The sequence below is a fragment of the Phoca vitulina genome, unplaced genomic scaffold (genome assembly GCF_004348235.1).
Source record: "Phoca vitulina isolate PV1807 unplaced genomic scaffold, GSC_HSeal_1.0 scaffold66, whole genome shotgun sequence".
In the NCBI taxonomy this organism is placed as follows: domain Eukaryota; kingdom Metazoa; phylum Chordata; class Mammalia; order Carnivora; family Phocidae; genus Phoca; species Phoca vitulina.
The window spans coordinates 7433841-7461371 of NW_022589769.1; the positions used below are offsets into that span (position 1 = coordinate 7433841).

Consider the following 27531-nt stretch of genomic DNA (forward strand, 5'->3'; position numbering starts at 1 on the left):
GGGGCGTGCAGCTGCTCCCACGGTTGTGTCTGATGCAGGGACACAAGTCAGTGCTGGACGCTCTGCTTACAGGTGGCCCTGTCTACCTTTGCCGTCTACGTGACCATCGACAAGAACAACATCCTGGATGCCCAGAAAGCTTTCGTGTCCTTGGCCTTGTTCAACATCCTCCGATTTCCCCTGAATATTCTCCCCATGGTCATCAGCAGCATCGTGCAGGTACAGGCGGGGCTGGAGGGGCCTGAGGGAGGGGTCCTCTGCAGAAAGGAAGTAAAAGGGCATACAGGTCCCCCTCCATACAGCTCCCTTGGCATTACCCGTCCCACTGTGCCCAGTCGGCTGGACGAGGCTCACAGTGGTGGCTTTCTCGCTATTTTGGTCATGCCCCAAAGAAAGGAATACATGTGACCTCTTTTTTTTTTTTTTTTTTTTTAAGATTTTATTTATTTATTTGACAGAGACACAGTGAGAGAGGGAACACAAGCAGGGGGAGTGGGAGAGGGAGAAGCAGGCTTCCCGCAGAGCAGGGAGCCCGACGCGGGGCTCGATCCCAGGACGCTGGGATCATGACCTGAGCCGAAGACAGACGTTTAACGACTGAGCCACCCAGCCGCCCCTACATGTGACTTCTTGACAAGGAACTCAGGCTTGAACGTACAAAACAAAGACTGCATGCAAGCAGGCTTTCCTGAGCTCTGTAATGTTCTGAAATATTCATCCCGTCCCATTCTGATGCAGTCTGTTCGACCCTGCTCTAGCTTACTCTACTTTTTCAACACTGCATCTCTTGGCTTACTCAACTGACTTCACAACCCACTGACAGGCCTCAACCCACCATTGGAAAAACCCCTACCTAGACCCCCCAGAAATCCTGAAGTCCACAGCAGTGACCCTGCAAGGTGAGGAAACTAGCCGCTCAGTCACACTTTTACTCTATGTGAAGCTCCTACACTTTCCAACTGGTGGTATTTTCTCATATTTTTCTCCCCAGCATTTGAACGCATTCATACTGAGAACCTGATTTTCAGCCACACAGACAAATGAACCTTAAGATTTGGTTGTACAACTCTGCTTGTATGCTTTCATTAAAAAAATAAACGAGCAAATAAAATTCCTTTTTGTTATGAAAAAATTCAAATGTATACAGACGTAGGGAGAGAACAAACAGTATAATAACGACTCCATGTAGCATTCACCCAGATTCGACATTTTGCTGCGCTTGGCTCATCGAATCCTTTTTCTGTCTTCCCCTCCCCCGCTTCCTTTCCTTCTTTCCTGCCTTCACTCCTTTCTTTTGTTTTTTTTTTTAAGGCTTTTTTATTTTTAAGTACTCTCCACATGCAACTTGGGGCTCAAACTTATCACCTCGAGATCAAGAGTCACACGCTCCACCAGTGGAACCAGCCAGGCGCCCCTGGAGAATTTTACAGCAAATCCCAGACCTCTTGACATTTCACCCATAAATACTTCAGCATGCATTTCTTTGCTGTTGTTTTGTGGGTTTTTTCTTTCTCAGTTTACTTTTATGAGATAGAATCGATATAGAACATTGTGTAAATTTAAGGTGTCCAACGTGTGTGGCCAAAGAATGACCACAGGAGTGTCAGCTGACGCCTTTGTCACATACGTGATTTTCGTTTCCTTTTTCTGTTGGGAACCATGAAGATGCCATCTCTTAGCCAGCTCACAGCGTGTTGATCGTAATCACCCTGCAGTAGATCTCTAGGACTTCTTTCTCTCCTGGTTGCAAGCTTGTACCCTTACACGGGGCCGCCGCGTTTGGTTATTGTTTCTGAAGTCCCTTGTCATCTAGGACAATCCCCCTACCCTCTTTTTTAATACCTGTGGTGGTGGGCTTTGAAAGGAGAACAAACAAGAACCAAAACCTGTTCTGGTTCTCCTTCTGAGGCACACTCTTGTAGGAAACGCAGAGCCGCCAGAGATGAGGGAGGATGTGGGCCCCTCGACACCCAGGGGAAACCACCGCAAGTTAGCCTCGGTCTGTTTTTTTGCAAAAATACTTTTAAAAATAACTGCACCCTGCAATTGCTTTCTGTGTAGGCGAGTGTCTCCCTCAAACGCCTCAGGATCTTTCTGTCTCACGAGGAGCTGGAGCCTGACAGCATCGAGCGAAGGCCCGTCAAGGACGGTGTGTGCATCGGGTCCCTCTGTGCCATGAAGGTTCCCCTCGGGTTGGGCTGTGAGGCCCCAGGGAACAGGAGCCCTGCAGTGCTGGGTGGGCGTCGGGCCTTATCTTGCACATCCCAGGCGGGTGAACTTCAACTTCTGTTTTCTTGGTGCTTTCCCCGCTGAGAGGCAGCCAGGGGGTGAGGCCTCCCACCGAGGGGCCCGTTCCAGGCCTCAGATCTTGACTCTGTTCTGGGCAGATGGGCAGGCACAACAAGGACGTTGGAGACTGACCAGCTCCAACCCACCAGCTCTGTGTGCTTGGGTGGGTCACTTGCCTGCTCTGAGCCTCAGTTTCCCTATCTGGGTAATGGGAATGAAGGTGTCTTTCTTTGTCAGGGTGTTATGTGGATCTTTATTGGTAGGCTTTTTTCTTTTGTAGCTTATTAATTTATCCTTTCCCAGTCAACCTCCCTGAGTGGGGATCTTATTCCCAGTTACATCTCCAAGCACTTGATAGTAAATATTAATGCATGACCAGCAGTGACTACTTTTCACTTAAACGACACTTCTGTCATGCATGTTGTGTTTTAAGGACGTCCGTGCTCAGCATAGCACACACAGGGGCTGTGGAAACCCCCCGCTTTACGGATGGGGAAACCGGCCTAAGTCACTTGCCTGAGATCGCACAGCTAATAAGACGCGGAGGCAGGATTCACACCCACAGCCAGTTATTGGGATCTGCTCTTACCCACTGTATAGTGTTGCCCTACAGAGATTTACTGAGCACTTAACTATGCGCCTAGCACCACAATGTTTGGGGTCCATCTCATTCTTATCAGTCCTGCTTTACCGACGAGGACAGTGAGGCCCAGAGAAGTTAAGTAACTTGTCCAAGGCTGTTCAGCTAGGCAGTGGCCGCACGGGGATTGGAGAGCCCAGTAGATACGGTCAGAAGAGCGAATGTGTGTATGCACTGGTTAAAAGGTCTGAGCAGTGCCTGGCACCTCGTGGGCTTCCAGATTTCTCCGGTGGTGTGTCCAACACTGAGCGCAGTGCCTGCCCCCCAGATGTGGTGGCCGTGACTTCCCTAGTGTGAGAGAGAAGGGGTCTGGGACATTGTCAACCCAACCCTCAAGGGCCAGTTCCACAGCCTTGGCACTACTGACACTGGAGACCCGAGCGTTCTTTGCCCTGGGGGCCGTCCTGAGCATTAGAGGGTGCTGAGCAGCATGCATGGCCTCGGCCCGCTAGATCCCGGTAGTACCCACCCCAATTTTGAAAAACCAAAACTGTCTCCAGACATGATGTCTGTTGGGGGGGGGGGCAAAGTTGCCCCCAGTTGAGAACCCCTACTCACGGGATGCTGGAATCTTCTTCCCAACCTCCCTGGCCTTTGATCATCGGTTTGTGCCATCCCGAGGACCTAGTCTCCCCCACTACCCTGTAGATGGTCTCGTGCCGTTTCCTCCTGGGTCACATTTCTTTGCATAACACAGGGCTGACATTTGGGACAGCCCATGGAGGTTTCAGGTTCCTGCAGCTGCTCTCAGCTCCCTGCCAGGTGTCCTACTGGAAAACCCTCAGGCCTTCTGGTGCGGTCCAGGCCTCAGCACCCCCTTCCTAGGCTGGTTGACTTTTTGAGATGTTTATCCACACACTCTGGGTGTCAGACGGGGCCACCTTGGCAGCTCCCAGCCACGTCTGGTGGTTTTCTAGCTTGTCTGACTCAAGTGGCTTTCCTTAAAGTACTTAAATAGCACCTTCCCATTTCCTCCTTGTTCTGTGTCCCACGGGGGCAGGGGGCGGGGCCCGGGTGAAGGAGGGAAGGTCAGGTTAACCAGTAACTGCCTCTCGCCAGGGCTTTTTGTTTCTTTGGTGTGCAGGGGAATTTCTCTCTTTCTTTGAGAGCTTAAAAACACGCCCGTCTTATCTCTGGGTGGTTTTAAGGAGGCTAATAATGAAGAGTCAGAACTTGTTTTTTTAAGTGAGGGACATGACGTCAAAGGACAGGAAGGGGAGGGAAAGTAAGTGAAGACAGAGGGGCCGGGAGCTTAGAATCCGGAGCCGCTGTTGGATGTAGAAAGCCGCCTTTGTCTTACCGTTCTTCCCTCCCCGTGATACCCCACGTCCTGTTGCACAGCCTGCTTTTTCATAGTGTATGTGACTGGTTTTTCAGAAAGATTGACCTGCTGTGATGTGAGCAGGGCGGGAGAGGGGATGCAGAGACAGGCGTTAGGAGACAGCCCTACAATCCAGGTGCTTTGGCCCAGGACCCCACATTGAACATAAAGGGAGGGCCGAGGGTGTGGTGAGGGCCAACAGCCAAGCGCCAGCCTGATGCAGAGAACTGCTTGTTCCCCATTGACCTTCTGCTCAGACCCCCAGCCGGAGCTGCCCGATCCTCCCAAGATGAGGTGAGGGAGGCCCTGGAGCCTTGAGTAAACCCCAAGGGGTCCCCCCACCTCTGTCAGATGGGCATCTGGATGGCGCGACCTCCTGGCATTCAGGGCAGAACCCTGTTGTGGTTTCTGTCTGCTTTGTGGGTCTGGTTGGGGTTCTTTAGAAATGAGGAGTGATGTAACGAGATAATGCCCTGGTGCAAGCGTCTAGTATCTGGCATTGAACAAAGATTAGAAAAAAAAAAAAAGAGCCTGCTGACGCTCAGTCTCGGGACTTCCGTCTTTGCCTGACATGTTGTTGCTGGTGCTTTTCAGGCGGGGGCGCAAACAGCATCACTGTGAAGAACGCCACGTTCACGTGGGCCAGGAGCGACCCTCCGACGTTAAGTGGGTAAGCCAGCATGTGGAGAGAGCTTTTCTGTCTTGTCTCTTTGTCTCTCTTGCCTTCTCGTTCTAGTCACCCACGCCCCCACACCTGCCCTTGAACTCCCAAAACCTTTCCCAATCCAAACCTTTCCTCAGCCTGTAACAATATTCCATTCCCACCTGGACAGTCACAGGACCTGCCTCACTGGGCTTCGCATTCTGTTGTGGCCCCATCGTCCGTTCCCCGCTCAGCGCAGGAACAAAAGCGTAATCGGTGGGACCATGCAGCAGCTTTACAAGCACTAAACAGTGACCACAAACTCTAACAGCATTTCACTAATAGGCTGAGTCATGATCGCATCCGCTGAAAAGTGCAGCCAAGGAAGTGAACCCAGCGAAGCCCTGGGCTCGGGTGCTTGCCCCTCCCTGGGTGCGCGGAATCAGCCCCGACTTGGCAGCATGTGACGGCCCCATGTTTTCCGACAGGCAGTCTCGCCAGTCGAGTGTTGAGCTTATTGTACTTGGTGCACCGCCGTCTGTGAGACCCGTTTCACAGACTCAGTCGCCCACGTCAGGCCCCCCTCCAGACCCCGAGGCTCCCATCCGCGAGGTGTGAGCGTCTTAGCACCGCCAGTTTTGGCCTCTGGGTGTGGCCGCTACCTGCCACCTCTTCAGGACCAGCCTTACTCCTCCCTGCCTCGTCCTTCTTTTTCCCTCAGAGTTCACGTTGAGGTGTCTGTCCCTCAGGGCACCCGCTTTGTTAATATTCTACCGTCCGGCTCCCTCACTGTAACCTCACCTCCCCCCCCCAACCCCGCCTCCCCCAGGGGGGTCTCCCACTGCCTCGGTTTCTCTGAGACACATCTGCATCCCAGCGCCTGCCTGGGGCCTCACACACCTCGGCCTGCTGAGACTGGCCACTGAGCTTAGCTTAGCGGGGGAAACGGCGGGAATAATTTCCAGACCTTCAGGGCTCGGAACAACCCTGCCTTCCGCCTCTCTCCACTCGGGGGACATCCAGCTGCGGTGGGCCGCCACCTGTTCAGGCGAGGGCACGGCTGAGGCAGAGCCCTTGTGTCATTTCAGCATCACCTTCTCCATTCCGGAAGGTTCCTTGGTGGCCGTGGTGGGCCAAGTGGGCTGTGGAAAGTCGTCTCTGCTCTCAGCACTCCTGGCCGAGATGGACAAGGTGGAGGGGCACGTGGCTATCAAGGTAGGACGAGGACCGGGCAGGTGGGGGGCCACCGGGGTGCTGCCGGCCTCAGGGGAGGGGCGAGCGCGATGCTGTGTTTTGTTTTGAGACGGCCCCTGTGCAGGAAGCGAGAGCAGCGAGCAACTCCCCCCTTCTCTCCCATTCTCTCTGCTCTTCTCTGTGGCCCCCTGAAAGGCAAGAGTTGATGACCCTAATTTCCTGCTGTATCCCAGCACCGAGAATAGTGCCCAGCAAGTAGTAGGCGCTCAGTAAATACTGAGTAAACACATGGATGCTCCCTGGTCCACTCACGGTCTCTCATTCTCTCCCCATCTGTGGCCCTCACTGTGCATCTCCTGGTCTCTCTTAAAGCGCCAGTCTTTCTGGCTTATTCTTTCTGTACATGGATCTCTCCGTGTATCTCTGTTATATAAATGTAGCAAAACTTAAAATTTTTTGTGTCTTTGGGATATGTTCTTAGAGAATTCTTTTTAAAGAGAACTTTTTAAATCCTGAGCATTCCTTGGATTCTTAATGTGGGATTAAAAGAAGGACTACAGTTTTTATTGGTTTTTAAATATACAGAGTACTTTGAACTAAGTTGGAATATTCCTCAGGAGAGAATTTAAAAGGCTGCTTTAGTGAACAGATGAGTCTCATTGGAAATCAAGAGCCTCGTTTTTGCATTTAGCTTATTCCCCATGAAGGACTTCCCTGGTGTAGAAAGCTTGCCTTGAAGTTTTGTTAACCCAGCATTTCCTGGAGCGTGGTCGACAGCAAACTCATCGTGCAGTTGTTTGGGGAATAGAGAGTTCTGGGCTCCAGCAAGTTTGGGAGATACTGCAAACTCAGATTCCCTCCCTCTCGAAAATTTAAACAGTAATAAAGTAAAGGCTCTGAGAAGTCCCGCAAGGAGAAGAAAACTTACTTAACTTCGGTTAACCCAGTGTGTCCCAGATGTATTTGCCTGTACTCTTCAGTATCTGTTCAACAACTGTTTGCCTCCCCAGAAGTAATGTCTCCCGGAATCTTCTCTTGGGAATGCTGGTTTATGCAACTGTTTTTATTTCAGAGCAAAATCCTTTGTTTATATGAGGCCTTTCAGTGGGTATGCATTAGTAGAGAAGTACATGTTATAATTGTTGGATCTAAACTAATGACATTTAGCTGTTATTTTAAGAAATGTCCCATCACTGCTTTCAAGTACATGTTACTAAAGTAAGATTAAGGAACAGTGAGACCTCGCTTGATGGGAAAAAACCTCCAAACCATCCACCTTATGAGTTTCCACCCCCGCAGCACTATTGACCTTTCAGGCTGGATGATTTTCTGCTGTGGGGGGCTGTGCTGTGCTTTGTAGGATGTTAAGCAACATTCCTGGCCTCTATCCACTAGATGCTGGTAACAACCTCCAGTTGTGACAACCAAGAGTGTCTAGACACTGTCAGATGTCCCCTGGAGAGCAGAATTGCCCCCAGTTGAGAACCGCTGTTTTAAAGTCAAAAGCCTTTAAATTAAAAAATGATGGATCTAGAAGTGGAGGGAGGGTGCACTGAGTATTTGGTTTGATGGATTGACAGATTTCTAACTGGTTGTTTTGCCCTGCAAAGGAGCATGCTAGAAATGTGCTTAAAGTATTAATTTTTTCCAAATGTTTTTTTTTTTTTTTAAAGATTTTATTTATTTATTTGACAGAGAGAGAGACAGCGAGAGCAGGAACACAAGCAGGGGGAGTGGGAGAGGGAGAAGCAGGCTTCCCGCCGAGCAGGGAGCCCGATGTGGGACTCGATCCCAGGACTCTGGGATCATGACCTGAGCCGAAGGCAGACACTTAACGACTGAGCCACCCAGGCGCCCCCAAATGTTTTTATTTGGTGAGGTTTTGTGACCTTTTGGTCTCTTGTAAGTTAGGGTATTAGAGTCAGCAGTTCAGTTATTTATCTGAGAGTGGAGATTAAGATTGGGGACACCTGGTCCCACTCCCAACCTTGTCCCTCTAGAATTCCCTTAGGTAAGAATCTTCACTCTTGCCCTTCCAGTAAAGCCCACACTCCTCACCAGGACCCCTAGCCTGGTGTGAGCTGGCCCCGCTCTCCTGCTCGTTCCTCTCCGTCTTCCCCCTCACACGATATTCCAGTCATACTGGCCTTCCTGTTCCTTGGATGGGCCAGGTTCTTCTCGCCTCTGGACCTTTGCCCATGCTGTTCCCTCTGACTGGAATGTGCTTCCACCTCCTGTTTGTCACACCAGCGTATCCTCCTCACCTGTCCATCCTTGTTTAAAACTTTCTTACTAAAATACATGAAACAGATGCCCTCACCCTAGCCCTTATTCTCGTCACATTCTTGGCACTTTATCACATGGAAATGAACACTAAACTTTTGAACCGGATGATTTTGATACTGAAGTCCTTGCTTACATTTCATCAAGGGAATGTCCCCAAGGAATCCTTCCCCGATGACCCAAACTAGGTCTCCCTCTTTAAAGGACTTCTTGAAGGACTCCTATATTTTTCCCTCTTAGCATTTAGCATAACTGTAATGAAATAATTTTTTTAAAAATCATGTCAGGGCCTTCTTATTCTTGAGAAACCAGAGTTTTGTTTGCTGCTAGAGGCATTCAGTGAATACTTAGTAAACGCAAAGCTATAATCTCACCAATGTGGATTTCCACTCTTGAATTCCTGATATTAGAGTCCCTGACTGACCTAGCGTGGGGTCTGATCCCAGCTCTGGCATCCAAGGCTGTCGTGACTCAGTTTACCCCCTGCTGAAACAATGGGTGTGATGAGAGTATCCTGGGAAGTAGGGCCCTCCCGGTAGGCGGGCTGGCTGCCGTCTTGTTAACCAAGGCTCTCTGTCTTGCTGCCTTCTGTACGCGCCTCCTAGGGCTCAGTGGCCTACGTCCCCCAGCAGGCCTGGATTCAGAATGATTCCCTCCGAGAAAACATCCTTTTCGGCCGCCAGCTACAGGAACGGTATTATAAGACCGTCATTGAAGCCTGTGCCCTCCTCCCAGATCTGGAAATCCTGCCCAGCGGGGACCGGACAGAGATTGGTGAGAAGGTCGGTACGGCTGCAGCATGGCCGCTGTATCAGCCACAGGATTCTGGGGCCGGATGTTAAACACTTAATCCCCCATTTGTGGGTGTGTGGGTTGACCGAGGGTGGCTGACCCACACTGGGCTCAGCTGGGCACCCTGCTCCACAGCGCAGACCTGCCGAGCTCTGTTCCAGGCTGTAGGGTTGGCTAGGGTCTGCCCCACACACCTTCCTGCTGGGGCTTCCTGCTGCAGGGACAGGAGCTCTGCAGGGGGAAGCTCTTCTCATGGTGACAGCAGAAGCCCAAGAGAACAAGAACAAAACCCCCATAGCTCCCCAGGTGATGTCCCGTAAAGCATATTGTCGTTTTCACTTGATTGAACTGAAAGATAGGGACCAGGAAGTGCACGCTACCTTAGCAGTCACGTGACCCCAGAGTCACATGACAGGGCACTATACAAGGGGGAGGCGTATCCGTGAGTCAAAGGGCCACAGTCCCTTTCAAAACAAGGATAGTAGTAAAAGTAATGATACAGTAGCTCACGTTGTTCAGCACTGACTTTGTGCCAGGCCCTGTGATAAACATTTTATATGCATCCTACAGCAAGGCCATGAGATGGGATTTACTGTTATTTCCATTTCGTGGTTAAGGAGGAAGAGGCATAGAAAGGCTAAGTGACTTGCCCGAGCCTCTTCCCACCGCAGGCAGGGCCTTTGCATGTGCTTTTCCACTGCCCGGCCAGCCTGTTCCAGCATCCCTGGTCATTATCTGGTGTGCGTTTGGGGAGTACAGATGTTCCACAGCAGCACCAAGGAGCTTCCCTGTCTCTTTAGTTACAAGCCGGTGGCTCCCCCAGCTTCCTTAGTTGCTGAACGATTTCTTTTATTTGAGGGAAACCTACAGCTCCTTGGAAAGAAAAAACAACTGTTAGCAGGGCTCTTTGGATTTGCAGTTAGCAGAGGAGCCTGGGCTAGTTGTTGTTTTAACCCAAGTGTCTGCTTCTGCCCCTTGGGAGACTCCTGATTCTCCTTTTCTAGGTCCCAGTACCAAAATCTAGAGCGAGAGACTATGATTGGGTCTGGTGTCTGCCCCCGGGCCAAAGTGCTGTGGCCAGAGGGGCCATCCAGAAGAACCCTGGCTGCCAGGACTGCAGCTCGGTGCCTCGGGAGGGTGGGCATCTCTCGGGAGAGACTGGGCAGTTAACAGGTGGGGGGTCCCCTTTGATTCCCCAGCCACATATGGAAATGACGTTCGGTCATCTGTTGCCGGATGGAGGGCTGGGACTACTGCTGTGTGCTCCGTGGAGTGCTCCCGTGTAAATTAGAAATCAGTGCCCTTCCTCCTGGTGAGTGGGGCTGGACTTCAGCACCCCCAGAGTACAGCCTGCCGCAGCTCTGTGTGGCTTCGCAGTGAGTGATAGATCAGAGCAAGCTCACAAGAATGTCAGCTGTTAACAACTCTAAGGGCGGCAGCCAGGATAGGATCATTACCGCATCTGCAGGTGCCTTCCTCGTGGCCCCCTGTCATTTGCTGCCCCCAGCCAGCCTTTGCTGAATCGCCACTCTGCGCTGGGTGCCCGCTCAGCAGCTCACAGAGGCTAGACCCCATGGCGGGCCTTGCACCCAGTTCATGCAGATACCATCTCACGCCTTTGCGTCCTACTCCAACGAGAGGAGGCGGTGTAGCACCACAGGGCTGCCGGCCTGGGTCTGCTGCATCCTGAGCGGGGTTCCTTGTCCGCAGGTCGCAAGGCTCCCTGGGAAACCCACCCTTCTGCTCTGTCTCTCCCCAGGGCGTGAACCTGTCTGGGGGCCAGAAGCAGCGAGTGAGCCTGGCCCGGGCCGTGTACTGTGACTCCGACATCTACTTCTTCGATGACCCCCTGTCGGCAGTGGATGCCCACGTGGGAAAACACATATTTGAAAATGTCATTGGCCCCAAGGGGATGCTGAGGAGCAAGGTACCTGCTAAAGGGGCAGGGCTTGGGGGTGTGGCTGTCTGGCATCTCTACTTAAGTCAGAATGTGTCCCCTGGGGGAATCCTTCAATTCCCGCTTTCCAGAATTAGGTTTTTTTAAAAATTGGACTTAACACATTTCTAATCTTCCCTTGGATACCTTCCCAGGACAGGCTTCTTGCTCTTGTCCTTATAGCAGGAAGTCGTTGACACTGGCTTGCCGTCCTTGCCTCCACATGGCCAACGGAGGCCCCTCTTCCTGATTTAATTACAGGGGTGGCCTCGCAGAGGGAAATCCCATCCCCTCTGACTGAATAGGCAACCCCCGCTTCCCTGCTGAGGTGGCCATGGGCTGAGGGACAGAGATTGGGAGCAGGAAGCCTGCCTTACCACCATAACGTGACAGGAAATGGGTCTTCCCCTCTTGAAGGTGATGATTATTTTTAGGGGAATTACAGGGTGGTTGGGAGGGAGCACTGGTTCTTTTTTTTTTTTTTTTTTTTCTGGAGAAAGAAGTAACACATATGCCTGTGGGGAAAACAGGAGATTCAGAAAAACACGAGAAAGAAAAACACATAAGCAGTTGTGCCCAGTCCCACTTCATAGAGACTTTCTTTCTTTCAAGCCGTAGAAGGTTTTTTAATAGGGTCAGCACATCATGCACATATATATGTAATAGGCACCGTGCCACTTAACCTGTCGTAAGCATTCCCATACACACCCAATTCTGTATAAACGTACTTTTTAAAGAAATTTTTGTTACCAGAATGACACATGCCCATGGTAACCAAATCAAAGGGTATAAGAGTATATGGAAAGTGAAGAAAAAAAAAAAAGGCCCTCCCTTCTCCTGCCCTCTAGTTCTTGTCTCGAGAGCAGAGGTCAGCAGTCTGGCTTGCTGCCTGTTTTTGGACCACCCTTGAGCTAAGAAAGGTCTTCACGTTTTTCGGTGGTTGGGGAAAAAATCTGAAGAAAAATAGTATTTTGAGACCTATGAAAATGAAAATGGCATTGAATTGAAATGCCGGTGCTCCTACATAAAGCTTTACTGGGACCCGGCCAGATCATCTTTTTCCGTCTTGTGTACGGCCACCTTCCCGCTGTGGCAACATAGTCTGATCGTTGCCATAGCGACCGGAGGCTCCACAAAGCCGAACGTATTTACCATTTGGCCCTTTAAGGAAAAGCTGGTCGCCTCATGCAGTTTGCTGAGCGTCCTTCCCAACCTTGACTTAATTGGATAAAATATATACACACGTACAAATTTTGTAGTGGTTTTTTATGTGGGGGGGGTTACTTTAAAAAATGAAGCCATTGCATGTGAATTGTTTTGTATCGGGTTCGTTCTTTTATTCATCCACAGTGCCTCCCCCTCATCCTTCACATTGTTGTTCACAAATCAGCTTCCCCATCACCCTCGTTAGAATTGCAGCCCCCACCCTCAGCCCGTCCCCTTTGCTTCGTGCAACAGCCAGCACGCACTTTATTGTCCTTCTGTCCATCCTTTCTCCCCGCCTGACCGAGGAGTATGAGGTGGGGACCCGTTTCCCTGCCCACTGCCCCCCAGCTCCTGGCAGGCATGGGTTGAATGAAGGCACCCACAGACCAGGGGCGCCCCAGGCGCTCAGGCTTGAGCTCGGCCAGCGGGGCGTTGGGGCATGCCTTTCGCGCCCGGGTGCTGACCCGCCGGTCCCTGCTCTGCCTGCAGACACGGCTCCTGGTCACGCACGGCATCAGCTACCTGCCCCAGGTGGATGTCATCATCGTCATGACCGGCGGCAAGATCTCGGAGATGGGCTCCTACCAGGAGCTGCTAGCCCGGGACGGCGCCTTCGCCGAGTTCCTGCGCACGTATGCCAGCACCGAGCAGGAGCGGGCCGAGCAGGACGACGGTAGGGCCCAGCCCCGCGGCCTCCTGGAGCTTCCCCCGGCCCCCGTCCGGCGCCCCTCATCGGCGCTGGGCCAGCCCCTTCAGGAACCCTGTGGAAGGATCACCGGAAGGCTCTCAGGGCTGACTTGAGAGGGGGTCCCAGTGCTTTACGGCCGGGGCGGCGGACCTGGGCCCAGGTCTTCATCCTTTGCTGCGAGGTGGCTTTGGGCCTGCCGAGCTTCAGCGCTCTCGTGGCAGAAATGGGGACAGTGATCATTATAGTCTTCTGGCTCTCAGGAGGCTGTGGGAAGCGGTGACACACGTGGCGTAGTCCAGAACAGATGCTGGGGTCGGGGGGCGGGACGCATGGTGGCTGAGCGTGCAGGCTGGCAGTTGGCGAGACCTGGGTTTGAGTCCCATTGCTCCTCTTACCAGGGTCGTCCAAACCCTTCTGAGCCTCAGTTTCCTCACTGATAAAGCAGGACAACCTTCGGGTGTTTGGTGCAGATTTAATGTGCTCAATTCCATAGAGCCTTGGGCATGGTGCCCGGCACAGAATGTTCCGTACTCGACAACTGCTGTCATTACTTCCCTGGGAGGAGTGCCCATCGTTTACCCCCATACACTTGGCACCTGCTAGGTCCCTGCAGACCTGCCCGCTCCCCAGCCACCGCACCTGGCGTGTTCTCCCAGGCCAGGGCTCCGAAAGCTGGGGCTTCACCCTGTCCTTACGTGAAGGCTTCTGTGGCGAGACTTTTAAGAATCTTTTTTCTCTTTTCAGTTGGCTTAAAATTCAGGGGATTTGTTTGCAACCTTCAGGCTGCCCTGTGTTTTCATCAGTCAGACGAGTCTTGCAGGCTCCTCTGCTCCCCTTCTTGGAGCTTTGACCCCACAGAGAGGGAAGAGGTCATCTGACACCTTTTCTACTTTGCCTTCAGCTGTTGCTGAGAGAGGTCACCAGTCCTGCCCTGATCTCCCGCCTCCCGGAGCTAATGACAGACTCCCTGAGCCTCTGGGGCATGTTCCTTTCGTACTCCGTCCCCAGGCAGGTCTCAGACTGTCCACAGGGGCAGGGCTGGCCCCTTGGGCCATTCGCAGGGGTGCAGGTATTCTGGAAGTATCTGTGATGGGAAGCTAAGACACAGCCAGTGCTTGCTGAAGGCTAACCGGGGCTCCTGTTCTCTGCAGGAGTTACCTCGTTGACTCCTTCCAAAGACTCAAGGAGTAGAATTGTTATTCCCAGTTCCCTGGTGAGGAAGCTGAGGCTTAGGGAAGCTTGTCCCTTCTCTGCCAGGGACAGCCAGGTTCCCGTCTCTCTGAATGGTGCTGGTCCCTAAGAAAGAGCCATTTACTGTTCATCATTATGGTCGTTCAGCAGAATTTATCGAGCATCTACTGTGTGTTAAATGCTTGTGTTACTTCCCTAAGACTGCTGTGACAACGTAGCCCAGACTGGGTGTCTCACACAACAGAAATATAATCTCCCACAGTCCTGGAGGCTGGAAGCCCAAGACCAGGGTGTTGGCAGGATGGGTTCTTTCTGAGGCTCTGAGGGAGGGTTTGTTCCACGCCCCTCCCCTGGCTTCTGCTGACCTGGTAGCAGTCCCTGGCTTTCATTGGCCCGTAGAAGCATCACCCCAATATCTGCCTTCATTTTCACACAGTGTTCCCTGTGTGTGTGTCTGTCTCTGAGTTTCCCCTTTTTCTAATTACACCAGTTATGTGGGATTAGGGCCCCCCCTGATGACCTCCTTTTAACTAATTGCACCTGCAAGTAACCTGTCTCCAAATAGGATCATATTCTGAGGGACTGGGGACTTCAAACTTCAACATACGAATCTGGGACGGGAGTACAACTCAGCCCATAATAGTTTCGGAGACCGAAGTGAATGACAGCTAAACAAATCCCTACCCTTGTGGAGTCTAGAATCTGGTGGGAGAGAAGGGCAAAAACAAATCAAGAAAGAAATAGTTTCGTGGAGCATTAAGCACTAAAAAGAAGAAACCGCAGATGATGAGCTGGGGAGTGATGGGGGTGGCACGAGGCCACCTAGGTGGGGTGGTCAGAGAAGCCCTTTCTGAGGAGGTGACAGTGGCCTGGAAAAGAACCAGCAAGGAGAAGATCTGGGGAACAGTGTTCTGATGCTGGGAACAGTGTTCTGACCCAGGGAACAGCAAGTGCACAGGCCTCAGGCCTGGTGTGAGGTCAGTTTGTGGAAGGAATGAAAAGGAGGCCAGTGTGGCCAGACCACGGTGGGCAAGGGACAGTGGTGGGAGATGGGCCTTCAGGGTGAGGAGTTTGGGTTTTGGTCTCCATGCAGTGGGAAGCCCTGAATGTCAGAGAGGGGGAGCAGCTTATCCAAGGACACACGGTGGCTGCTGGTCGGGTCAGGCCCTCAAGTCTGGCCTCTAAGCTTCAGTCCTCTGCTCCTTCCTTCAGTTGCCTTTGTGTCTGCCCAGGGTGGGGGTGGGGGGCTCATTCATTCCTCTGCTCTGGTTTGCTGTGGGGGTCCTAGTGGTTTGTAGTAAGTGCTTTATTGAGATAGAATTCACATAGCATATGGTTCACCCATTTAAAGTGTTACAGTCCAGTGATTTTTGGTATGTTCCGTGTTGTGCCGTCATCAGAATCACCTTCAGAACATTCTCGTCGCCCCTCCAGAAAACCTCGTAGCCTGTTAGCAATCCCTGTGCATTTTCTGCCGGCGCCCTGAGTCCTAGGCACCCACGCATCTTTCTGCCTCTAGATTTGTCTGTTCTGGACATTGCACGTGAATGGAATTCTAGACCGTGTGGTACTCCGTGCCTGGCTTCCTTCCCTCCATGTGAGGTTTTCGTGGCTCACCCGTGAGGTAGCATGTGTCTGCGCTTCATGTCCTTTCGTTGCTGGGGAATACCACGCCACATTTTGTCTGTTCGTTCATTGGTTGGTGATCGTTCCGAGTTGTTTCCATGTTGTGGCTGGTATAAATTGTGCTGCTATGAACCCCAATGGTTTTAAAAGTAAAGCATTTCCTTTTACATGAGGCAAGAAGTTCCTTCAGCTTTTCATTCCTGATCAGAATGAGTTCCTGCATGTCCGTGCTCTCGTGGTTGGCAAGTTCTGCCTTAAGTCTAGCCTGCTTCCCTCGTGCTGCAGAGCCGGCACCTTCTGATGGTCAAGCCAAGATCACACGCTGGGTGGGGCAACCTCAGGAGCACTGTATCTTACAGACTTGCTTCAGTTGGGTGAAAATGACCCCGTGTGCTTTCTCAAGTGATACATGTGCATTCAACTAAATCTTTTTCCCGGAATGCGGTCTCTCTCCTTTCTGTCCAGGTGCACAGGGAACGTCCTTAAACTCTGTTGACCACAGACGGTTTTTCTCTCCCCTTCCTCCGCCACTGCCAGCAGATCCGAAGCGATTGGTGCGGAACCACAGAATGCTGCCAGTTCCTTTTTTTTTTCCCCTTTTCTTTTTTCCTTTGGCCACGTCAGCACTTAATTTGGCAATGAAAATGCCATCCGCCACCCTCGCACTGCCGTGTGGTCATTTTCCCAGTCCAGCCACACGGCCTCACACACAAGTCCTCAGCCTGTGGGTCTGAACTCAGACTGGGCAGCCCCTTCTCTCTCCAGCTCTCTTGGGGGACCCCCCCCCCAGTGATACAGCTTGGCATCAGGGTCTACTCTTGATCCGCTGTAGCCGACTCCCAAGAGCCAGTGACCTTGGATTTGTTTGAACCACATTTTTGGCTTCTCCTAAAGGGAAACTTTCTTTTTTTTTTTTTTTTTCTTGTTGGATTAATCAGGTCTTTTTTAGAACACCCAGGCTGAAGGGGGAGAGTGCTTGGTTTGGGGGGACTCTTTCCCCACCGGGGTAGGGAAGTGCAGATGCACCGGGAAATAGGCATAGGACGGGGAGATACCGACCCCTCCCCAGGCGTATTTATTATACTGATGGGTCAGATACTTTTTTCCTTTTTTTGTCTTTTTGTCTTTCCTTTTTTTTTTTTTTTCAGGTGGCAAAGAGAGTTACAAATTGACTCATTAACCTTTGTACTTGGAAGGTGAAGAACATTTCTATTTACTCTGGTTTCTTTATTAGGAACCTAAAGTCTCGAGCAGTGGTTTTTATCGGGGGACATTTGTGCCTCCCGGGACATACGGCAATGTCTGGAGACATTTTTGGTTGTGACCACTGGGGTGAAGGGTGGGGAGGCATGCTGGCACATAGAAGGTAGAGACCAGAGATGCTGCTAAGCAGCCTACCGTGCAGAGCAAATCTCCCCACCCCAACCAGAAGACAGAGCATCATTTGGCACCCAGCGTCCCTAGTGCCAAGGCTGAGCAAGCTGCCGTGCCCCGGCTTCATGCTGTCCCAGTTCTTCCCTGTGGTCTTAGGAGAAAGACCGTTATTCCAACAATATGCCCGCTTCTCAGACCCGTGCTCAGCTCATCTCTCAACCTCATGACTGATTTTCTCCATCTTTGAGATCTTTGCTTGAAAGGTTTTCTTTTTCTTTTCTTTTTTTTTTTTTAAACCGATCATAAAATCAGCATGTGCTCGCTTTAGACCGCTGGAAAGTTGCAGAACAACGCAGAGAACCAGGAAAAAGAATGTCTGTCCACTGGCCTACCCGCCAGAGGGGCTGTCTGTGTCTGTCTCTCCTCGGCCTTCCTCCTGAGAGGAGTAGCATCCTACTGCGCTCTCAGCCATCAATGCTGCTTGCTTGCTTTTCTGAACAGTGGGTCATAAGCACCTCCCCCTATTACAAAAATCTGTCACAAACACTGAACAGCTGCTGGAGAGTCCGTCGTACACACAGCACATTCCTTTAGGCTGTCTTCAGGGGCCGTATTTCTTCCACTTGAATATGGAGAACTTTCTGGTCCTAGGCGGGTGGATCAGGCTGGGTGATGCAGCTGGTCACTTCCGTTTTTGGTCAAAAGCGAAGCGTTGACTGTAAAGGAGTAACTTGGATTCTTCCCTTGAGGGAAGCTGGCCTGCTGGCCGGTGCCCAAGCAGAGTTCCAGAACCTTCTTGAGAATAAACAGCGAGCTCTGAGTGGCTTTGAGGGCCACTCCTGGGAGTGGTACTGAAGAGGTTCAAGAGCAGGGACGGTGCCAGGCTTGTCAGCCCTGCAGCCCCATACCTGCTACCTAGAGGCACTTGGGGAACGTTTATTAGATTACAACTTTCGGGCCTTTGCTTACCAAAAAAAAAAAAAAAAATTCTTAACTGTTTTCTAGCATCCCTCAGCTCCGGCTCCCTTCATTTTCCCCTTCCTCTGCTTTAGTTTTCTTTGTAGCTCTGAACATTGCCTGACGGCTAATTCTGAATCTAGTCCTTTGTGTGTTCTCTCTCTCTCCCTTGTAATTTAAGCTCCACGAGGGCTTTTTGGTCACTTATGTATCCCCAGGGCTGGAAAGAGTGCCTGGCACATAGTAGACGCTCAGTGTAATCTGTTATAATAAGCAAGTAAGTACATTATGCCTTGATTATTTAAGACATGTCCCACGTAAGCTTTGGACATTAACACAGCTGTCCAAATATCCCGGATTAGAAGAAAATAGGCGCTGATTTTACCCATTTCTCCAGGGCTGGTTTAGAAACCGGCTTTGTGGGTATGGGCTTCTGAGATGGCATCTTGGTGGCCCCTGGGGTGCCTGTTCCGGCATTGGAAGGTCAGCTGTGGTTGTTCACTTAGCCGTTCGCCTGTTAATCTGTCCATCTGCATATCAGGTGTATGCAGAGCGCCTACTGGGTGCCTTGGGGACACCAGGTACTTGAGGGGTGTGGGGAATGGTTCCCCTTGGGTCGTACAGTGCATGTCCTGTGCAACCACACATGATGAGTTTGGTGCTGATGTGCCAGGTGCTGAGAAGAGAGTAGTGGGTAAGACCTACTCTGTGTTCTTAAGAGCTCACAGTCTTCAGGGTGTCTCCCCTCTGTTTGGGGAGACAAATGCCAAATAATCAAGGGTGTGGTGGTGCTAGATGCAGTGATGGAAGCGAGCCTGGGGGCCTGTGAGAACCCCAAGAAGGCATCCTCATCCCCGCCTGGGAGGGGCCAAGATGAAATCTGAGCCAGGTCACCTTCTCTTCCCTTTTTCTTGGCTCCATGTGCGTCTGGCTCAGAGTAAGGCTGCGTGCGGCCCAGGCCCCTCTCATGAGCAGCATCTGTCCTCAGGAGCGGAAGGCTGCGGCCTGGAGCCGAGGTCTGTGCTGTCTCCCAGCCACGCCTGCCCTGCTCGGCTGTAACACTTGACTTTTTTCCCTCTGCTGCCATGAAAACAGGTGTAGAGACAGAGGGTTGGCCTGCATTTTTCTAGATCTTCTTATGTTTAAACACGTTTATAACCTTTAGCAAAAGAGCTGGCCGCGTGTGGGCTGCCTGTCAGGATCTGCCCAGCACGCGTGGGATGGGGATACTGAGGTACAGGTGCAGAAGGTCCCTCGGCCGTCTCTGCCCCTCATCCTTAGGGGAGGACCTCCATGCATCCGCTCTGGGCATTTAACTGGGGGTTCTGGGAGGGAGTGTTGCCTTGGTTCTTAACACTTTCCTGGTCTTGTGAATTCTCAGGTGGCAAAGTGGTGGACGAGGGGGGGAAGGTCAGTGACACGCGGGTTAGAAGTAGCTGTGCTTGCAGGGGGAGGCTGTAGACGGACTGGGCCTGTTGCTGCATGCTCAGAAAGAGGCCCTCCACCGTCTCTATTTCTACCCCCTTCCGTTGTTCATCCAGCGAACATTTTTTGGGGACCTACTATGTGCCAGGCTTTGCGGTGGGCACTTGGGGAGATAGTCTGAATCCCCAGATCTCTTGTTCTTCAGCTGGGTGGCCTGGGCTAAGCTTGACTGTTGTGTAGGTGAAATGACCATGATGAGCATGCCTTGGAGGAGATCCTGTTTGCAGCATGCTTGGCACGTAGTGGGTGGACAATGAATGGCCCACGGTTTGACTGTCACAATCCCACTCTCACCTCCTGGGCATGGTCAGGACGCAGGCAGGCCAAGGCAGTACAGGTAATGTGTGCCTGACAGAGTCACTGCAGGTGGCTGTGGGCGCCCGGGGGGGGGGATGTCTTTTAACAGAGTTTCACCGTGGAAGGCTGCCCTGGTTCCCTCTGGTGAGGTAAAGGCATGAATCAGCCGCTGGACTGGACCCATCCCTCCCTCCTGCCTTCCTTAAGCAGTGTGGCCGAGGGTCCAGACAAAGGGCTCTTTTGTAAGCCACGGAAGCCGACTCTTGCCACTTCAACAAGGGTGTTTACTGGAAGGAGAAGCAGATCACTCAGAAATCAGAGGCCAGACCAAATAATCAGGACTCAGGAAATGGGAACTCTGGGAATCAGACTCCTTTAGGATGGATCGCTGGAACTGTCTTTGGTCCTCAGGGGGCCACTGATGATTCACAGTCCTGGGGAAGGGGTTTTGATTGGCTGACCTTGGGCAGCCCCTCTCCCCCATCCCCCCACCTCCCGCCCATGGTCTGCCAAGACTATAGGAAGAGGGAAGAGCTGACCCCTTGCAAAGGAGGCAGACGGAGTGGTGGACCAACCCATGTTCCTATTGCCTTCTAGGACTCTTGGTCCCTCCCCTTGCAGAGGAGAATTTTCCAGCTGGCCCCACCGGTGTATCAACCTGTGGGCTAATTGGTGGAGAAGGGGGCCACGGGAGGCCACTGTGAGGTCTCCCATCCAGACCTTAGGGCTCATCCTGAGTGGGGAGCAGAAGGGAAGCCTGAAGCTTACTGAGTCTGGCCTGCATAGCCAGGCGGGAGCGAGGAGCTGTCTCATGCCCCTGCCGCAGGGCCGTGTCTCCGGGAACGTTTCCAAGCACGCCTGTCCCGGCAAAGAGGGAGTTGGTCAAGGCCAGGCCTGGGCCTCCAGTGCTGTGTGCGTTTATGAGCCCGGGCTGCATGCACCTGCGTGGAACGTCCTGCTTGTTATCATTCTTTTTTTTAATTTAGTTTAGTTTTTTTTTTAATTTAAGTAAAAAAAGATGCTGCCATTAAAAGAAATGTGTGGAGCAGTGATTCTCCATCTTGGCTGCACCCCAGAATTATCCGTAGAACATGTTTAAAAAGGCGAGTACCAGCTAAGCACCACCATGGTCTGTCACTTCCCAAGCACCATGCGTGGCCTCACTCATCCTCCCACTTAGGAATGGGGCGGCAGTGGTCATTTGCCCTTTGCAGCTGTGAGAGTTGAGGCTCAGAGACGTTTATTGCTTCCCTAGTACACACAGCTAGGAAGTGAGAGAACACTCCATTCCAGACTGCGCTCTGACTCAGCATGAGGCCTGGCCTCCCTACAGGCAGAGTCCTTGCAGGGACCAGAGCTGGGCCAGGGGCATCCCCGGGTGCGTGCATCATTCACAGCCAAGATGGAGAATCAACCAGCTCAGAGCTCCCCCGCCCCCAACCGCAGAATGATTCCTCACCCCGCTCTTCTGTTTTCTGTTTCTCGCTGTGACTGTCATGGTCCGAAAGAGCCATTTGGTTTCAGTTCACATTCTATCAGCATGTTCGCAGGGTCACCCTGTCACCTCCAGAGCTGCATATTAGTCCCCTTCTGGAACGTCTCCCCTGCACACCCTCCCATCCTCTTCCGGGCCAGCCCCAGGGGAACCCTCTGCCGTGCGTCTCTCCTGCAGGCTCGCTCGCTCTCCTGGCACCAGCATGAGATCAGGGCCGGGGAATGATAACGCATCACTGAGTAGTCGGGCAAATGAAGGGGGATGATGTATTTCAACACAGCACGGGGCCACCACTCATTCAATAAATGTTAACCATTGAGGTTATGTCATGTCATTCTGTCATTGAGGTTATGGTGATTAGTGTTGATGCCGGGGGCGTAATTCCTGGGACTGGGGCAGCCAGCTGGCTGGTGTGCCTCAGGGTGGCTGTACCAGTTGTTTGGGGGAAATGGCAGTGCTCCGGGTACCCCCTACCCCAGACCTCTGGACCTCCCGGAGGTCCGGGTTAACTCTTGCCACTGGGAGGTGGGGGCGGGGCGCCCTCGGGGACTCCTCCTGTTGGCTGATGCCCTTGTCAAAACTGGTTGTTACTTATTTTGAGTAGCACCCTTGCTTGGGATGCTTGGGGACCACAGGGCTGTGTGCTGTTCCCCACCTGGCTCCTTGCATCTTGGCCCCTTGGACTAAGTTTCATGCACCTCTGTCCCAAGGGAGTCAGCTGGCTCCACAGACCTGCCCCTGTGCCGGGAACCTGTCTGTGGCCTCAGCCAAGCACGTCTAGTTTTCTGAGCTTCCTGGTGGCCAGGTTATCCGCCATGTCCCGTCCAAGTGACCGGTTTTCCTAAATGTCTTTGATCTTGGCATCCAGCTCTGGAAACCACAACTTCCCCCTTTCCTCTCTTGTGCCAGGGTTAACAAGTGTCAGCAGCCCAGGGAAGGAGGTGAAGCAGATGGAGAATGGCATGCTGGTGACCGATGTCGCGGGGAAGCAGCTGCAGAGGTATGAGCAGAGAGGGAGCCCTGTTCGTGTGGACTCTCCAGGCACCCTGTTTCTGCCCCCTGCCTGGGGGGAGAGAAGAGGAACAAGGTCACACGAGCTGCTCCCCGGGGTCACGGAAGATGGGGGCTTTCTGCCTCCTTTCCCAAATTGCTAGGAGAGCTCATGTTTCGGGGGCCTGAAGAGGGGTGGGGGCCACACTGCTCTACCAGGGGGCATAACTCACACAGGCCTCAGGATGTAACCATCCGCCTGCACGTGGTGACGCTCAAGTTCCCTGCAGGATGTGGGTCTTTGCTCAAGTTATTCAGAGGAGCCTGCAGTGTTCAGGTCTTAAGAGCCGGCATTTGAACCAAAATAGTCACAGCAATAGTGACCTCGATGTTTGATGCACCCTCCGGAGCCAGGCACAGTGGCAAGCCCTGTGCAGTGTGTTGAACCTGGAGGTGGTTACTCCTGTCTTCCCGTTTTACAGGTTAGCAAATGGAGTGCTCTCCCTAAGTCATGCAGCCAGACAGAAACTGAGCTTGGACTTGAACCCAGGCCCTTGCTGCTGAGCCAGCAGTCCAAAGTTCTGTGCTTTTGCTGCTTTAAAGGAGGTTGTTTTCGGCTAGATCGTTTGGGATTTAGAGGAGCAGCATTCCGTGGACATTGTTGCTTAACCTCTCTGTGCCTCAGTTTCCTTACCTGTCAGATAGGGTCTATGGTGTGCCTACCGCAGAGGGCTGTAGTGGGACAGACTCCACGTAGTGCGTGTGAAGCACTTAGCACAGTACTTTCCTCCATCAACACCCAGTAAAGAGCACTCACTCATTATTGCATGAGCTGGGGCTGCCTGCAGTTATTTCTCTGGCATAGGGAGATCTCACAGAAATGAGGCTGGGAACGAAATTGGCGTGAGCAGCTCTGCCCTTTAGAATACTGCCCATGGTACACTCCTAGACTCTGATTTTTTTTTTAAGATTTTATTTATTTGAGAGAGAGCGCGTGGGGGGAGGGCAGGGGGAGAGCGAGAATCTCAAGCAGACTCTGCTGCACTCAGCGTGGAGCCCACCGTGGGGCTCAGTCTCACCACCCTGAGATCATGACCTGAGCTGAAACCAGACGCTTAACCGACTGAGCCACCCAGGCGCCCTGACTCTGATTTTTATCGTATGGGACAGGTAGAAATATTTCCTGCTCTGTTGGTGCACCTGTCGAGATGGTGAGCTAGGTGTATGTGTGTAAATCACTCAGAATAGGGCCTCGCCCAGGGCGTGCAGGGGTTCAGGCAGGCCAGTGTGGTCAGTCATGGTTGCTGCCCTCTGAGAATTTGCTGGGACAGCTGAGACGAGGCAGCACCTGCAGGTGGTACTGGGACCTAGGGGCAGGTGACGGTGGGAGGCTTGCCGGGGAGAACCATGGATGGACTGAGCAGAAGCATAGGGAACACTGGGCGTATCTGTCGCTATGCAACAGATGACCTCAAAGTTCGTGGCTTGCGAAGTCTGGGCACGGTTTAGCTGGCTCCTCTGCTCCGGATCTCACACAAGCCGCAACAAGTGTCCACCAGGCTGGGGTCTCATCTGAAGACTGGGGTGGGGAAGGATCCACTTTGAAGTTCACATGGCTTTTGGCAGGATTCCGCTCCTCTGGGGCTGTATTACCGTCCTCAGTTTCTAACTGGAGCCCTCCGTTGCCAGCATCCTGGGCCTCCAGCCTGCATGCTTGCTTCCTCGATGCATGCAAACCACGAAGGTGGTAGGGAGCGTCAGCAAGCAGGGTGGAAGTCACACCCCGTCCCTTTGCCCTTGTGAGTCTGAGCTGTGGCTCAGAGAGGGTATTCCTGCACATAGGTCCACACTATGTGCACACACACACACACGCGCACACACCCATCCACCTGTGTCATTCTCCAGGGTTACAAGTCCCCAGGGGAAGGGATTACGTCGAAGAAGTCTCCAAAGAGAGCTTGGGGCCACATGAGCTGTGATAATGTGTCGTGGTCCTCATAAAGCTGATGACCATTGGGGTGCCTGGGTGCTCAGTCGTTAAGCGTCTGCCTTCAGCTCAGGTCACGGTCCCGGGGTCCTGGGATCGAGCCCCACATCGGGCTCCCTGCTCGGCGGGAAGCCTGCTTCTCCCTCTCCCACTCCCTCTGCTTGTGTTCCCTCTCTTGCTGTTTCTCTCCCTGTCAAATAAATAAAATCTTAAAAAAAAAAAAAAAAAGCTGATGACCACCACTGGCAGGCGCAAGAGGTGCTTTCTGAATCACGCCTGCATGAAGGAACGGTTCCTCCGCGGGGCCGTGTGTCACGGATCCCCTCCGCGTGTCACAACTATAAAATCAGAAGATTGAGCTAGTTTGGCGCATAGTTGTGGTGAGGCTTCTGTTTGGTTGACACCGTGTGCCTTGGTTTCCCCAGACAGCTCAGCAACTCCTCCTCCTACGGCGGGGACGTTAGCCGCCACCGCACCAGCACGGCCGAGCTGCAGAAAGCCGGGGCCAAGAACGAGGACGCGTGGAAGCTGGTGGAGGCGGACAAGGCGCAAACAGGGCAGGTGAGGGCCGGCTGCCCCAGTGAGGGCCGTGGCCGGCGTCACTGCGCGTCGCTGCGGGCCGGGTCCTGTGCAGAACGCTTCGTTGATGTTAAACCGAGTCTTTCCACGGGCCTCTACCAGTGCTGTTTTCCAGCGCCGGAAACGGGCGGCAGAGCCTAGGTGACTTGCCCGAGGTCGCCGCCAGGGGGCGGCAGAGTTAGGATTGGAACCCGGGCCGTCGGACTCCAGGGCTGGTGTTTGGAGCCTCGGCTGTACTGAGCGCCACCTCCTCTGAGCGGCTGGGGGCTTTTGTTGGCTGTGGGTGACCCAGGTGCTTTAAATCACACCTTTCCACTGCGCGGAAGTTGTAGATCAGATGCGGTCTACAAGATAACGCCTCTGTCACTTCCCCTCGTGTGACCGTGTGTGTGTGCGTGTGTGTGTGGTGGGATTCATTTCTTTCCATTTCTCTTTTAGTCCTAACGATTCCATTGCGACAAAAAGTCTGAGCTCGGTGCATGTTTATCTGTCATGTGTGTCTCTGGCCGTTGGGGCTGCTCTAACAGAAGGCCACGGGCCGGGTGACTCAGAAGCAAGCTGCTGTTATTGCCCACACTTCCTGGAGGCTGGCAAGTCCGAGATCACGGTGCCAGCCCCCCGCGTGGCGTCTAGGGAGGGCTTGCTCAGAGGGAGGCTCTGACAGCGTCGTCTGGTCCCTGTGTCCTCCCTGTCGGGAGGGGGTGAGGGAGCTCTCCAGAGCCCCTTTGTTAAGGGCACTAATCCCGTCGTGAGGGATCCATCCTCACGATCTGATCGCTTCCCAAAGGCCCCTCCTCTGCGTACCATCGCACTGGAGGTGAGGATTTCAATGGGCGAACTTGGAGGGACACAGCGTTCAAGTCCATAGGTCTCACAAATCTCCAGCTTCTCTCTGTCACAGGGAGAATCGGTTTCAAGGTCTTGGTTGGTTGTATGTGTTTTACAATTCTCTATTTTGGGCACGTGTCAGTAATCTTCCGTTTATGGTAATGATTCAAAGTTTATTTTTAAAAATACATGTATGTTTTTAAAAAAATAGGGAACGGAATTTTTAAAAGAAGAATAAGTACACACATGAACAAGCCACCCATGAGAGGTGGTGCAGGAACGAGAGGTCGGGACGCTGTTCTCTTGGATCTAGCTGGATGCATCCAGAACCTCCCGGAACCCTCTGCTCCAGGCTGCTTCTCTCCTCTTCCCCTCACAGCCGTGGCCAGGGGCGGAAGTGCCTTAGTGCATCCTCCCTCCTTGCTCTTGCTGGTCCTCGGCAGAGCCAGAGTCAGGACCGCAGATCAAGGACCAGAGAAACAATGTCAGGCCCGGTTAGTCCTCATGTAATCCCACACCGCCCAGAGGAGATGGGACCCAGTGTTACCTGCCTTTTCTATAGCAGGAACGCAGACTGGGGGGCTTGTAACTTGCCAGAGTAGGACCAGGAGTGGCGCTGGGTGCAGCACACACACAAATTTCGGACTCCCACACCCACCATGTTTGCTGCTCATGAGGAACCCCCGAGTCCTGCAGTATAATTCTGGGATCTGCAGGTCAGCGGGCTGCTTGGCTTTGCGACGAAGCCAAATGGTGACAGTAAACATCGTAATTCTGGGACACTCCCCCGCCCCCCACTATTTTAGTTTGAAATACAGAGAAAAGTCAGAAAGAAACACTCAGTTACACAGGAGACCTCTGGCCTTTCACCTGTTACCTTTCAACCAGGCTGTAATTCAGACAAATGGTTTTTATGACCCAAAATTCAGCGTGAGAAGCTTGAAATGCCAGCGAGTGCACACACAAGGAAGGATACCTGGCGTGGCTGAAACCAAGCCAGGCAGGTGGGGCATAGGGCTGGCCCAAAGCAGGTGGCTTCGGCCCCTGGTGTTGAGATCAGGCCACCCTTTGGATGACTATGCATCATCATTTAGCCCTCATGGGGCTCCGCAGGGAATATGGGGGCGGAAGAAGTCCTGTCGCCCTGTGGAGCTGGGGAGCAGGTTAAGCGGGTGCCAGCCAATGGGAAGCCAGTGGAAATGATGCGGAATTTGTGTTCGCTGTTCAGAGGAAATGGGGGGAGGCAACACTGGGGTGCTTGGCAACGTGTCACTCCATCCCGTTTGCTCTTTGATGGCTTCCTAACGGTCCTGGACTAAAGCTCAGAATCCTGAACAGGCTCTTCCAGCCCCTGTGTGGTCCGACCACTACTGCTTCTCCAGCTCAATCTTGTTCCAACCACCTTTGCCTCCTTTCATTTCCTGCCACATGATGCATTCCCTCCTACCCCAGGGCCCTTGCACATGCTGCTCCCTCTGCCCTGAGTGCCTTTTTTCCAATTCACCTGGTTAATTAACTCTTTGTTGTCCCTTCCTCAGGGAAAACCTCTCCGGTAGGTCAAGCTGCTCACTTTTATACTCTCGTGGAATTCTGCACTGCTCCAGCCCTTCTCTATAATTACACATTGACCTGGGCACTGAAAGCCTGTCTTGCCACTTGACTGGAAGCTCCATGAGGGCACAGACCTTGACTTTCTCTCCCGCTGACTTTGTCGGTCAAATAACTAAGGG

At 52.6% G+C, this 27531-nt stretch overlaps 1 protein-coding gene across 2 annotated transcripts in view; it reads left to right on the forward strand.

Annotated features, from left to right (window-relative positions):
* ABCC1 (ATP binding cassette subfamily C member 1) overlaps window positions 1-27531 on the forward strand; it is a 126794-nt gene that overhangs the window by 82347 nt on the left and 16916 nt on the right. For both annotated transcript variants that reach the window (XR_004297883.1, XM_032392185.1), the window contains exons 13-21: window positions 73-219; window positions 2062-2149; window positions 4845-4920; window positions 5982-6108; window positions 8976-9152; window positions 10922-11089; window positions 12794-12977; window positions 22327-22417; window positions 24820-24955. Coding sequence is in view for 1 of the 2 variants with exons in the window: in XM_032392185.1 (XP_032248076.1) it covers window positions 73-219; window positions 2062-2149; window positions 4845-4920; window positions 5982-6108; window positions 8976-9152; window positions 10922-11089; window positions 12794-12977; window positions 22327-22417; window positions 24820-24955 (1194 nt within the window). In the remaining variant the exon portion in view is untranslated. The remainder of the gene's footprint in view (window positions 1-72; window positions 220-2061; window positions 2150-4844; window positions 4921-5981; window positions 6109-8975; window positions 9153-10921; window positions 11090-12793; window positions 12978-22326; window positions 22418-24819; window positions 24956-27531) is intronic.